This window comes from Branchiostoma belcheri, unplaced genomic scaffold (genome assembly GCF_001625305.1).
Source record: "Branchiostoma belcheri isolate BF01 breed outbred unplaced genomic scaffold, Haploidv18h27 scaffold37, whole genome shotgun sequence".
In the NCBI taxonomy this organism is placed as follows: Eukaryota; Metazoa; Chordata; class Leptocardii; order Amphioxiformes; family Branchiostomatidae; genus Branchiostoma; species Branchiostoma belcheri.
In genome coordinates, this window is record NW_017803987.1 from 2,475,893 (window position 1) to 2,490,106 (window position 14,214).

The following is a 14,214-nucleotide window of genomic DNA, read 5'->3' on the forward strand; positions in this document are numbered from 1 at the left end:
GCAACACTTCATACTAAGCCATTTTTTTGTTCTTCAAAGGACCAAAAGTCCTTACGTCTTCAAACTGATTGATATTTTCTATGTTTATGTATATTTCGGGTATAGAACCCAGTGTTCCTGTATGTACTTTGCCAGTACAGTACAAAATGTACGAGCAGGCACATCCAGTCCGGATCCCTCGTTCGGGGCCCGGCAACCGCCAAACAAGCGGGCCGCCTTCTCAGCCCACTCCTGTCCATCAGAGTGGTTCACGCGGGCGTGTCCGCCATGGCAACGGCTCTTCTGACAAGCTTCAGGAAGACCCAGAAACGTCTTCGCACACGTACGAAGAGGCCGAGGCGGTGAAGCGTCACGCAACGTACACGTCTGCAGGTACTCATAGGGCTTTTATGATTTTCCCTTCAGTTTAATAAGGAGGGGCATGGTATTTTCCATGAAGCGAGTTATCTTGATTTTACGTTAAGTGTTGTTGAGAACTGTTTGTTTACCATATTTACGTTTTTTCGCGAACTGAATGAGTTGCTACATGTACTTTCTGAGAACATGATTACAGCAAAGCCAAAATAATATATACATAGTAACTATTTACTATTTGATGAAATATTCATGAATCAAAAAGCGAATTCTCAGTTGCCACGTACTGATAAAGCAATAAGCTGTGTGTGGAGAGAGTTTTCAGCACCAAGGATAGAATAAGCTTTTGCATTTGCGTGTGCGTGTTCGTGAGTGGATAGCGTTCAGCACCAAGTACATTCCTGGTGTATTTGCATCCATGTACGCGCGCGCGTGTGTGGAAAGAGAGAGTTCAGCACCAAGGATAGAACCTTTTGTATTTGCGTACGCGTACGCGTGTGTGTTATGTATGCGTGCGTGTGTTCGTGTGTGGATAGTGTTCAGCACCAAGGACACTTCCTGGTGTATTTGCATCTATGCATGTGCGTGTGTGTGTGTGTGTGTGTGTGCGTGAGTGTGCCCGTGTGTGTGTTTCATAGTTATGCTACAGTCACATGGGACTGCCAGCGGCTGCCGAGCTTTCTTGGTGCTCGGGCGGCTCCCAGTTCATTTTAAATCTTTACTAATGGCGGTAGAGCTGCCTATGTTCTCACTTATATGTGTCGGCGACTCAAAGCAGCAAAAGAAGTGGATTGAAAATGCATGTTAAAGGCTCTATTACATCATACGCGTGATAATTAATGCATAGGTCTACTGGAGTCGGCACGAGAACCCTGAGTACAAATAGAAGTTAGAAGTAATATGCATCAGAAAAAAAGCCCTGCTAAGAAGGCTAGGTGCATGTCGCCTTAAAATTTATGCGCTTGTCTATGTGGCATTCCTGCAGATACAAAACTCAATCCTGACGTCAATTTACTGAAGTAGACGATTTCAGGAAAATTTTGTGAAAACCTGAGCCAAATGACTTTTCCTGCAGACCGCACGTATCCGGGTGGAGGAAGCGACCGCCGTGGTCTCTGTAGCTTCATCCGGTCCCATCGCATCTGCATTGCCGCTGGTATCGCCGTGCTACTGAGTCTGGTCTCTGTGGGACTTGTGCCTTTGACGTTCATCAATAAACAGGTAAGCACTGTCGTGTACACATATTCCCACATGCTTTGTATCTGTGTTTTCGTCTTGTTTCTTTCTTCATGTCTTTCTGAATTCCTTTTTGAAGTTTGGTATATTCTGGTGTCTTTAGGAGATGTCCCAACTGTTCACAACTGTTGACGCCTTGAAGCGAGACCTGGACAACGAGCAAAACCGAACCGCGTCCTTGGAGCAGATTCTCTACGAGTTAAGAAAGACTCTAGGTAGGTTAAATGACCCTAATAAGGTTTCTTATCTTTGAAGAGATAAACTTAACATTGGCTTGGCTACTTCGAAATACATATCGTACTCGTGAATCACACTTTTATTATTGAAAATTTGGTCTTTTTTCAGAGAACCACCAATCTGCCGGACCCCCTGGACCTCCCGGAGAAAGGGGTGACACTGGACCGGTGGGACATCCCGGAGAAAGAGGTGACACTGGACCGGTGGGGCCTCCCGGACAAAGGGGTGACACTGGACCGGTGGGGCCGGCTGGACCTCCCGGAGAAAGGGGCGGCACAGGACCAATGGGGCCGGCTGGACCTCCCGGAGAAAGGGGTGACACTGGCACTGGACCGGTGGGGCCGGCTGGACCTCCAAGAGGTGAGGCATCAATTGTAGTCAAAACTGCATACTGACAATCAACAAGTCTGCATACTGACAATCAACATAAATGGTTTTACTGGGAAGTGCTGGAACAGATATCCGATCCTTTCAATGTATCCCTACTATCCCTTACATCACTTATTCTTATTTCAATCTTTCTAGTATCCTGTCCCACCGGTTATACCAGATGGCGTGAAACCTGCTTCAAACCCGTCAAACTATCCATGTCCTTCAGCGATGCGGCCGAGGCCTGTCGCCAAGATGGTGGCACACTTGCCATGCCCCGAGACGCTGAGACCAACGACTTCCTTTACACCCTACAGCAGCGGAGTCGTTTTGGGGGGTATCACTGGATCGGTCTGCAGTATTGTCCCGAAGAAGATCGGTGGAAGTGGATGGACGGGTCTGCACTTGGGGAGTTCAACTCTTGGGAAAACGGAAAACCAACTAAACCTCATCCCCTCTCGCACATCGCCCAGAATAGAAAAATATGGCGTATCCTAGAGTATGAAACAGGCGTGACCCGCATACAAAGTTCTATCTGCCAGGTCACTCCAGGTACTTCACGCAAAAACACCGTTTGTTGACACCATTTCAGATGATAACATTCACTTCTTGAATATCAACATTGAATTCTCATCGCCATTTTCTTGACGAAATGCGCACCGCTTCTTTCAGTTGGTGAAAAATCCTCCACTCATTTGAAAAGCTGAGTGTATTTATGATTTACCTTCACCGAAGGTGATGGTGCTGTGTCTCTTGGGTCGCCTTGACCTCCGGAAGAAAGGGGAGGCAACTTTGAAACTTAGGCACTGGTGTTCTTAGCAAGGAAGGTACCGAAGTGTCCTGGGGCACACTTATGAATTCGTTGGATGAACAGTTAGCCAGTGATACACAATCTCTCCCTATCAGGTTCTGATTAGGCCTCATTGCAGAGAACCTGGCATGAAAGAACCATTCCCATTTCCAGAACTACCAATAGGAGCTCAGAATTCTATACCACTGAAAATTAATCCAATAAAAGCCCATGGTTCACTATCATGGGAATTTCTCTTTTAAAGTTCTTTTATAATTATTAAACACGATAAATATGTTCCCTGTTCTGCTGACATTCAGGTGTTGGCTATTAAAGCAATAAACTTTTATTAAGCTTCTAATTCTTGACCAGGACTACTAGAAGCATGGTGTAGTCAGGCTGGGTGCTAGATCAGTGGAAGGACTGATAGAAGCATGGTGTAGTCAGGCTAGGTGCTAGATCAGTGGAAGAACTACTAGAAGCATGCTGTAGTCAGGCTGGGTCCTAGAATAGTGGAAGGACTACTAGAAGCATGGTGTAGTCAGGCTATAGGCTTGACCAGTAGAAGGGCTGTTAGAACTGTGGTGGTCACAGGGTGTAGTCAGGCTAGGCGCTAGACCAACGGAAGGGATGCTAGAAGTGTGGTGAAGTCAGGATAGGGGCCTGACTGGTGGAAGGGCTGCTAGAAATGTGATTGTAGTCAGACGAGGTGAAGAGTGTGCTGGACCTGTACTTTCTTCATGTTATTTATTTCTAAGGAGATTGATTGACTTTCCGTTAATTTTTCTTCACTTATAAACTTTGTGTATATTGCTTAAGAAACAAAGTTTCTAGAACAAGGCTGTTAGAAGTGTGATGTAGTCGACCTAGGGACCTGACCAGTTGAAGGTCTTCTAGAAGTGTGGTGTAGAGATGCTAGGGACCTGACTAGTGAAAGGGCTTCTAGAAGTGTGATGTAGTCAGGCTAGTGACCTTGACCAGTGGAAGGGCTGTTAGAAGTGTAATGTAGTCAGGCTATAGGCTTGGCCAGTAGAAGGGCTGTTAGAACTATTAAAGCATGATGTACTCACAGTCAGGCTAGGGACCTGACTAGTGGAAGATCTGCTAGAAACCTGATTGTAGTCAGACGAGGTGAGGAGTGTACTGGATCTGTACTTTCTTTATGTTATTTATTTCGATCTAAAGAGATTAACTTTTCATTATTGTTTCTTCACCTACAAACTTTGCGCAAACCTTGCTTTAGCAAAAAGGTTTCTAGAGGAATGGCTGCTAGAAGTGTGATGTAGTCAGACTAGAGGTTTAATCAGTGGAAGGACTGCTAGAAGTGTGATGTAGTCAGAATAGGGCTTGACCAGTTGAAGGGCTGCTAGAAGTGTGATGTAGTCAGAATAGGGCTTGACCAGTTGAAGGGCTGCTAGAAGTGTGATGTACTCAGGCTAGTGACCTGGGTGGAAGGGCTGCTAGAAACCTGATTGTAGTCAGACGAGGTGAAGAGTGTGCTCGTCCTTTCTTCATGTTATCTATTTCTAAGAAGATGGATTTTTCATTAATATTTCTGCACTTATAAACACTGTATAAGCAGCCATTGGAACCGAGGGAAGCTCGACCCAGTGAGTAAGTGAGTGAGTGAGTATAAACACTGAGTACCTTCCGTCGATGAAGGTTAGACATCCAGGTAATAAGATACGCCAAAAAAACAGTTACTCAAGCAACTGGATATGATTTTGAAAACGGTCACTTGAGTACCTTGCTTCATTAACAAAGTTGCAATAGAATATGAAGGAAAAATCTGAGATGACCAATAACTGAGAATTTCACAACATCAGCTCGAGATGGAAATTTAAAAACATAATATTTGCCATATCTTGTTCTAAACTTTCATGTAATTCATGTCATATCATTATCAGTATTTTTCTGATGACATTGAGCATAATCTGGATGACATGTTAGAATACACTATTACTTTTATATTAAGTTTTAGCAGTAATATTCATATTCATATAAATATTATAGGTCTCTGACTTTTCAGATGTAGAGACAAGTAAGAGGGTAATCCAACAGGAGACTGGGTTCGTTTTCAATTGTTTCAAATCACAAATGTACCTCAAAATTCGCAATGTATACAATCCTATTTGTATTTTAATTTCATGTTATCATTTACAAGACATTATGGTTTTTGCGTTGCTGTTAGATGTTATAATGCCACCTTCTACAAACCACTTCTTACTTCCCAGACAACATATCATGTTCATTTAAGGAATTTTCATTCTTACTGAAATCATTGGGTCACCTAGCATGTGCACTGCCATGGCTCAATGTTTGTACATTGTAAAACTTTTCAGAAGGAAACATTGAACCAATAGCATTCGAAGGCACAGAATTAAAATGATCTGCACAATACAGTGGGCTTCGTTGTATCATTTCATTACAATAAAAGCTATACTGGTAGCACTCTCTGTATATGGATGGACCATGTGAAGTTAAAAAGTGTCCCCTAACCATCTGGGGTAAAGGACCTTTACAACAGAAATACATATTTATCACCCTGCTTTATCTTAATCCCAATATACTATTATATTACCAAACCCATACACAGATATTACACGAGACAGCATCTAGCCATTATATCCTAGAAATAATTAACTTGATGAAACTCAAGGAAAAAAGGATCTCAACTTCAGTCATTATCACTAAAATCGATGTGGTGCTGGTCTTCCTGGACAGAATGTTCCAGTGTGTTCTCCCCTACCCTTCCAGCAAAATTTTGAATTTTGTAACAGAAGTTAGACTAACACCGCTCCAAATAAATAAGTGCCACTAATGCATACAGACAAACCTGTGACCAAGTGACACATGACAACTCGTGTGAGGCGTATGCATGTTGTTATGGTAACGATTTGAAATGCCACTACATTACCCAGAGCTCTCTATTTTCCCAGCATGCAAAGGGAACCATGATATGTCCTACGGTTGTAACACTCACAACAACTAAGCAATCAAATCACTTGCTCTGAAGTTCTGTATGAAAGGATTACTGGTACTTTGTTTTCTGCACATCAAACAAAGATTGGTTTCTTTATCCTGAAAATTAGTCTGTTATACGCAGAAAAACAAAATTCCATTCGCAACACTTCATACTAAGCCAGTTTTTTTGTTCTTCAAAGGACCAAAAGTCCTTACGTCTTCAGACTGATTGATATTTTCTATGTTTATGTATATTTCGGGTATAGAACCCCGTGCTCCTGTACGTAGTTTGCCAGTACAGTACAAATGTCCGAGCAGGCAAAGCCAGTCCGGATCCCTCGTTCGGGGCCCGGCAACCGCCAAACAAGCGGGCCGCCGCCCCAGACCTCTCCTGTCCATCAGAGTGGTTCACGCGGGCGTGTCCGCCATGGCAACGGCGCTTCTGACAAGCTTAAGGAAGACCAAGAAACGTCTTCGCACACGTACGAATCGCTAAAACATCATACAACGCTCAGGTCTGCAGGTACACATAGCGCTTTCATGGTTTCCCGTCAGTTAAGGAGCATGAGACGTAGCGAGCCATCTTAATTCAACGTTTTCTGTAACTGTTTGTTAACCACTTTTGTGTTTTTCGCGAACTGAACGCGTCGCTGCGTGTAGTTTCTGAGAACATGATTACAGCAAATCCATTATAATATTTACATAGTCTACGTAACTATTATTATTTAATTACGTAGTTATGACTTAAATAGCGAATTCTCAGTTGGTACGTACTGAGAAAGCAATAAGCATTGTTTTAACACATTTCTATGGTGGTCGTTAGGGCTAAAGCCGACTGTGGGCCCAACTGACCGCCGATGTTGGTCAGTGTCTAGATAGCTTTCAGCACCAAGGACAGGTCCTGATTCATATGCATTAAGCTGTGTCTGTGGGTTTGTGTGTGTGTATGTGTGTGTGTGTGTGTGTGTGTGTGTGTGTGTGTGTGTGTGTGGATAGTGTTCAGTACCAAGGACAGTACCTGGTGTATTTGCAACTATAGATGTGCGTGCGTGCGTGTCTGTCTGTCCGGATAGTGTTCAGCACCAAGGGTAGGACCCAACAGAGGGGTGTTGGACAGTTACTTTTCAAGATCAAGAGATTCCTGTGTGGATAGTGTTTAGCACCGAGGACAGGACCAGATGTATTTGCATCCATGTATATATATATGTGTGTGTGTGTGTGTGTGTGTGTGTGTGTGTGTGTGTGTGTGTGATATTCGTGTTTCAGTCATATGGGGCTGCCAGCGGCTGCCGAGCTGTTTAGATGCCCAGGCGGTTCCGAGTCACGATTATGCGTCGGCGAATCAAAGCAGCAAGAGTGGATTAAAATGCATGTTAAAGGCATTTTAATCCACTCTTGCTGCTGTGAGTTGCCGACAGATATTCTCTGTTGTCGCATACGTGTAATGAATAATTATATTCATAAGTCGGCTGAAGACGGCACAAGAACCTGAGTACAAATAAAAGTTAAAAGTAATGTGCATCAGAAAAAGTCTAAGTCATAGAGCCTTCTATTGCTAAGTTCTAGATAGGAAAGCTAGGTTTATATCGCCTTATAGATTTTATGCCCTTGCCCAAGTGGCATTTTCTAAAGTAGAAAATTTAAGACGAACAGTGTGAAAACTTGAGAAAAGTGGCATTTTTTCTGCAGACCGAACGTATCCGGGTGGAACAAGCGACCGCCGTGGTCTTTGTAGCTTCATCCGGTCCCACCGCAGCTGTCTGGCCGCCAGCAGCGCCGTGCTACTGGGCCTGGTGACTGTAGGACTTGCACCTGTGACATTCATCAATAACCAGGTAACCACTATTATGTAAACATGTTCCCACGTGTGTTTTTTCAGTGTTTTTCTTCCATTTTTTTTTCTTCTTGGCTTTCTGAATTCTCTTTTCTTAAAGTTGGGTATTTTGATGTCGTTAGGAGATGTCCCAACTGTCCACAACTTTTGACGCCATGAAGCGAGACCTGGACAACGAGCAAAACCGAACCGCATCCTTGGAGCAGATCCTCTACGACTTAAGAAAGACTGTAGGGGACCTAAGAAAGACTCTAGGTAGGTTGAATGACCATAAGGCTTCTTCAAGAGACTAACTCAGTATCGACCTGGCTACTTCAAAATACCTATACTCGTGAATCACACTTTTAGTGAAGATTGGGTCTTTTTTTTCAGGGAACCACCGGTCTGGGGGGCCTCCTGGTCCTCCAGGGGAAAGGGGAGCCACTGGACAGGTAGGGCCGACTGGTCCTGTGTCTCTTGGGCCCCCTGGACCTCCTGGAGAAAAAGGAGAAATCGGACCGGCTGGTCCTCCGGGAGAAAGGGGAGCCACTAGACCTGTGGGGCCTACTGGTTCTAAGGCTCTTGGGCCACGTGGACCTCCTGGACATCCGGGAGAAAAGGGAGCTATGGGACCAGCTGGTCCTCCAGGAGAAAGGGGAGGCGCTGGACCGGTGGGGCCGGCTTGTCCTCCAGGACAAAAAGGATCCCCTGGACCGATGGGGCCGGCTGGTCCTCCCGGGCTTATGGGCCCTCCAGGTCCACCAGGAAGCTCAGTCGTCCCTGTTGGATCACACGGAGTCCCGCACGCACCTGGACGTTCCGTGTTAAATGGAGGTGAGTCCTCACTTCTAGTTTCTCAACTTCTAGTTGCGAACCTCTAACTATAAAGCTCTAACTATGATTTGAAACATGATGCATGGCGTAACCACGTTAAGGAGGGCCTGCAAGGGGGGGGGTAGTGATTACAAATTACGCAAAATTTTCGTCGCCTATTACCAATTACGTTAGAGTTTCAGAGCTGATTACGACTTTACGATTTGCGGCTAATGTCCAATTACGAATTACGTTGATTTTTGCGGAGGCTGCCTACGAATTACGAAGTCTAAAACGGCCTGATTACGCCTTACGAAAAAGGGCTTGCAGGCCCTCGTTAAGGGGACATCATGACACACAGATAGATAGATGGATAGATAGCTACTCTTTGTGAGAGAGATGAAGATTGTTAGACCAGAAGGTAAACATTCTGCATTTTGTTGAAAATAGCGTCGCCCTTCTAGCGTATTTTCTGTCTCATTCATCAATTGCAAGTCTACATACGGAGCATAAGAGCTAAGAATTGATCGATCAATAGCCTTTATTTATACTGGAAGTGCCCTGTCGGCCTTAGCCGCTCTTCTTATAATTAAACAAAATACATGATACCTAACAAAATACCTAACATGATAATCACATCTTGTCCAAAATCACAGTCTGCAAATAAGATTTCTCAAGTACCGAAAGTTCCCACTGATGGTATAAAGGTCTGATCCTTAAGTAGCTTTTCATGTACTTTCCCTTACCTTGCAACATTAAGTTAATGTCTATTTTTTTTCTTCTTTCTAGTCTCCTGTCCTATTGGCTATAGGAAGTGGCGTGAAACCTGCTTCAAAGCCTTCTACACACGCAAGACCTTCGGCGAAGCGGCCCAGATCTGTATCGGAGATGGCGGCACCCTTGCCATGCCCCGAGACGCTGCGACCAACGACTTCCTCGCCAACTTACAACAGCCGGGGATGCATTGCTCCTACTGGATCGGTCTGAAGTACTGGCACAAAGAACGACAGTGGAAGTGGATAGACGGGTCTGCACTTGGGAAGTTCAACTTCTGGGCTTCAGGATATCCAGTTGATCTTACCTCCCGCCGCCACGCCGCTCAGATCAAATCAAAATGGTGTAACAAGGAGGGCAACTCCCGAAAGCGATTTTTCTGCCAGGTTACTCCAGGTATTTCACACAAAAATTCTATTTGTTGACACGATTTCAAATGACATTTTAACTTCTTGAATATCAACATCGAAGTCTCCTGATCTTTACATTTGCACTTATCAACATTCCTATTTTTACTTATGGTAACTTCTTTCATTCCTATACAGGACGTCCCTACCTGTAGGCGACAGACCCAGCTTTGACGACTACTACATGAATCGCTTCTCAGACCACCTACTTGAACTTCTTACATCTTGAAACGTAAACAACGGTGTTCTTAGAAAGGTACCAAAGGGTTCTGATTAATTTGTTGGATGAAAAGATTGGCTATTAAGCTTCTAGAGGCTAGAGCTATGATGTAGTCAGGCCAAGTATTTCACTGGCGGAAGGGCTGCTAGAAACCTGATGTAGTCAGACTAGGTTGAAGGTGGGCTCAACCTTACTTTTTCTTATTTATTTTGAAGCAGATGGGCTTTTTTTAATGGTGTTGCCCAATGGAAACATCTGGGCATTAATTTTTCTGCACTTGTAAACACTGAGTATCTTGCTTGGAGTAAAATCGTTTCGATTAAATGTAAAGCAAGAAAAAATGAGCAGTTTCACAATATCACATGGAGATGGGCATTTGAACTTTATCTTGTATTGATCTATATTTTTTGTGACTCTTATCTCTTTAAGTAGACATTATGATAAGTATTCTTTGTTACATGGAGCATGAACTTGATGATATGTTAGAATGCACTGATGCTTCATTAGGTTTTATCAGTAATATTTATATACATTTATATTATACATTGTAAAATCTATGATTTTTTTAGATGTAGAAACAAGTCATGCAGAGGACAAACCTTCAAAATACTGGGTTCGTTTGAAATGTTGCAAGACTACATTCCACACACAGCACACATATCAAATTTACACTTTATATATTCCTATACAATTGTGTATTCTATCTTATTGGTATCATTTACAAAATGTCATGTTGTGTTGCTGTCAGGATCTTTTGACCTTAATTTCTGCAAACCTCTTGTTACATCTTAGACCACACATACTTTCCTTTGAGGAATTTCAATATATTCTTTTTGATGGCACACGGTCACCTAGTATGTTCAGTCATAGCTCAATGTATGTACTTGACAGGAAGAAAAAATTGCACCAATGACATTGAAATGCATGGAATAAAAAAAATCTGCACAATACAATGGGGCGCAATGTATTATTACAGAACAATTGAAGTTGAACTAGTGGCTCAGAAAGAAGCTCACAAGAGCTTGATTGAGAGAAATAGTGTATGTGTGTGTGTGTGTGTGTGTGTGTGTGTGTGTGTGTGTGTGTGTGTGTGTGTGTGTGTGTGTGTGTGTGTGTGTGTGTGTGTGTGTGTGTGTGTGCGTGTGTGAAGCTGCAATGTTCCCATGCTCATCTGCAGCAAGGGTGCCTTTGACAGAGATATATCTTTCTCAGCCTGTTTTGTCTTAAACCCAATATATTTTACAAACCCAATATACTTTAAGTAAACTATTCTTGGATGGGGAACCATATACTTTACATTATCAAAATGGGTTCTCCTCACAAAAGCATACTTCAAACAATTGGTCGACCATCTTGGTCACGGTTACCACTCCTTGTAGGGTGTGATATACCCTTTTTTGGCTAATACAAGCCAGGCCTCCATCCAGGTAAATTACCATGTAAACACTTCATACATTACTTGAGACAAACTCAAGTCATACTTGAGGTATTGATAACTTGATCCAACACAAATTCATCAGGTAGATGCCCTCAAATTCTGTTGTTTTTTCTTGTGTTAGATCAAGAGTTTTTAAAATTGTATCATATCAACACAGATGAGTTTCACTCTAAAATCTAGCCCCGTTTAGCCTTAACTCCCATTCTGTTAATGTCGTCGATCGGCGCTTTTCCCTCCCACGCGGAGGGCGTGCGGAACGACCCGCCGATCCGATCCCACAGCGTGAAGAACTGCCCGTAGTTGTAGTCGAAGAACAGGTGGTGATCCGTGTGGTGCGCCGAGCCGTTCACGATCGGTTTGAGCGCATCCGGGACACGGAAGTCGCCATCATGGATTGAGACAGTCCAGATGTTGACAAAGATGAAGAGCCCGAGGTACAGGCCCTTGTGGAGAGGGAAGAGGAAAGGGTAGAGGTGGTACGGAAACGACTGGGCGAAACCGTCCAGAGGGTGGAACGCATGGCTGGCAAACGGGGTGGGGACCTGAAACATAGAAGTAGAGTATCATTGATACTATCAATATACTCTACAAGCAGAGCCATGAATAGTTTCATCAGGTTGGTAAGTCACTGAGCTAGGTGACAGACAGTTACTGAAATGTCGGTTGTGTAAAAGCAGACTATCCAAGCAGAAGTTTTAGTCCAGGGGTTCTATCCGGGTTTGAAACCAGTTTAAATGGTTTGGGCACATACTGAGAATGCCAGAGGAGAGGGACACGGAAACCCAAGAAGAAAAGACCACCTGGCAGACCAAGAAAGATCCGAGAGATTACAGAGAGAGAGAGAGCAGAGGGACTTTGAGGAAGTGATACTCCTGACATAGGACAGGGTGGCATGGACTGACTTGATCCCAAGACTGACAACTAGCACACGAGAATGTCTATAGGCGGATGGGTGAGGAGGTGAAAAAAGGTTCTATGCTTAGGCCAGGGCTGGCACATCATTTTTTCCTGCCAGGCAGCACAGTCCTTAGCCTTTTGTTCAGCAACCTTGAGAGACCATCCAGTACCTTAAAACTATTTGGTGCTGGTGGTAGGCCATGTATACAAAAGAACCTGGGGATCTTCTTTGAACGTGACCTAACTATCTCAACCTTCTTTTAGGCATATTTTAAAACCGTTTCCAGACCACAGTTTTCAAAAACATTGAACTTTAAATGTTGGAAATGTAGGGTTTAGGTTGGATGACTTTGCTGTCAAATATTTTCACTGTTTTAACAGTGAAAATATAATTGTCAAAATGTTGAAAAACTGATTGTACAACATTTCATCACTGAGGTGTTAGATCATGGAGCTAGAAAGGGGCAATCGCTTAAAAAATTCATGTCGCTTGCAGGGGTCCACACAAAAAAGGCTAGGGTCAGTCGGGAAACAGGAAACACAACATTTTTTTCCTCGTCCTTACCTTCCACTTGTGGTGAGGCTTGTGTAGAGTTTTGTACAGCAGGCGGTGATGCAGGCCGCGGTGGATCCAGTAGATCATCATGTCCGTGAAGAACAGAAACAAGATGGCGTCACGCACGAGGGACAGGTAACCTGGGAAGGGACAACACAGAATAGAAATGTTAGGAAAATGTTTTGTTTGGCATAACCGGTAAACTGCCATGAGGTGTAACACACCAGTTTTGTACAGTACTAGTAGGCATGAGCTGTGTAAGACTGGACTGTAAGGTTTGAACCACTCACACCAGGAAGGACCCCTACTCAGTCCAATGAGTTTAAAGGAAACTTTAATATGCTCGAGGTGTGGCTTTTCTCAAACACAAAACCTCTGGCTTTACATCCTATGTTCATACATGTATTTTGGCTCCAATTCTTCCTAGTTGTTAGTTTTTTCCATCTGTTGATACAGTCATAAAGACTTCATGTCATTGTGCAAGCTACAACACCAGACCCTGGTAGCCTGGTTACCAAAGTTATTATAGCTCCTGAGTCCTACATCCTCTCCCCAAATTATAGCTCCCAAATACTACATCCTCTCCACAAGTAGGATGTACAAAATGTAGGATTTGGGAGCTATTTAGGTTTGGTAACCAGGCTAAGACCCTGGACCTTGAACACTGTTCAAATCTTAACCCTCTTCCTACTGTCTAATCGCATAACAGGCAGAGAATTAGCAACTGAATGGTTACTTCAGTGTGCTAAGGGTTAAGTATATGAAGAAGAGACATACCCAAACTTGTGTCACTGATGTCGTCATACAGCTTGCTGTACCCTCGTACCTCCAGCAAGAACATAACACAAGTGGGGAACGTCATGTATGGTACTGACCAACAGGCGTACTGGATCTCAAGTTTGATCTGGTTCTGTACAAACATACAAGGGAAGAAACATCAGTAAGGTTACATGTAGTGATATACATGGTACTGACTGTGGACATCCAAAGTTCTTTATTCACATCCACTTGTTTAACAAGAGCTGACGTTTTGATGACCATCTGTCATCTTCATCAGGGCAATTATGACTGGTTCACAGAAGCTAGGTGTTACGTACTGGTTCACTGTGCACTGAAGTATGTTACTGGTTCACTGTGTACTGAAGCTAGGTGTTACTGGTTTACTGTGTACTGAAGCTAGGTGTTACTGGTTCACTGTGTACTGAAGCTAGGTGTTACTGGTTCACTGTGTACTGAAGCTAGGTGTTACTGGTTCACTGTGCACTGAAGTATGTTACTGGTTCACTGTGTACTGAAGCTAGGTGTTACTGGTTTACTGTGTACTGAAGCTAGGTGTTACTGGTTCA

General features: G+C 43.6%; 2 protein-coding genes across 2 annotated transcripts in view; one reads left to right on the forward strand and one right to left on the reverse strand.

Moving 5' to 3' along the window:
* Window positions 1-146: 146 nt before the first annotated feature.
* LOC109476258 (collectin-12-like) lies at window positions 147-2,777 on the forward strand. Its single transcript, XM_019777143.1, has 5 exons — window positions 147-372; window positions 1,430-1,575; window positions 1,694-1,828; window positions 1,938-2,187; window positions 2,353-2,777. The coding sequence occupies exons 1-5, from the start codon at window positions 147-149 to the stop codon at window positions 2,775-2,777; spliced, it is 1,182 nt and encodes a 393-aa protein (XP_019632702.1).
* A 7,575-nt stretch (window positions 2,778-10,352) lies between these two features.
* Window positions 10,353-14,214, reverse strand: part of LOC109476404 (lathosterol oxidase-like) — an 8,985-nt gene continuing 5,123 nt past the window's right edge. The window contains exons 2-4 of the mRNA XM_019777340.1: window positions 13,646-13,778; window positions 12,878-13,008; window positions 10,353-11,957 (exon numbers count right to left, since the gene is read on the reverse strand). Of these exons, the coding sequence (XP_019632899.1) occupies window positions 11,592-11,957; window positions 12,878-13,008; window positions 13,646-13,778 (630 nt within the window). The 3' untranslated portion in view covers window positions 10,353-11,591. The remainder of the gene's footprint in view (window positions 11,958-12,877; window positions 13,009-13,645; window positions 13,779-14,214) is intronic.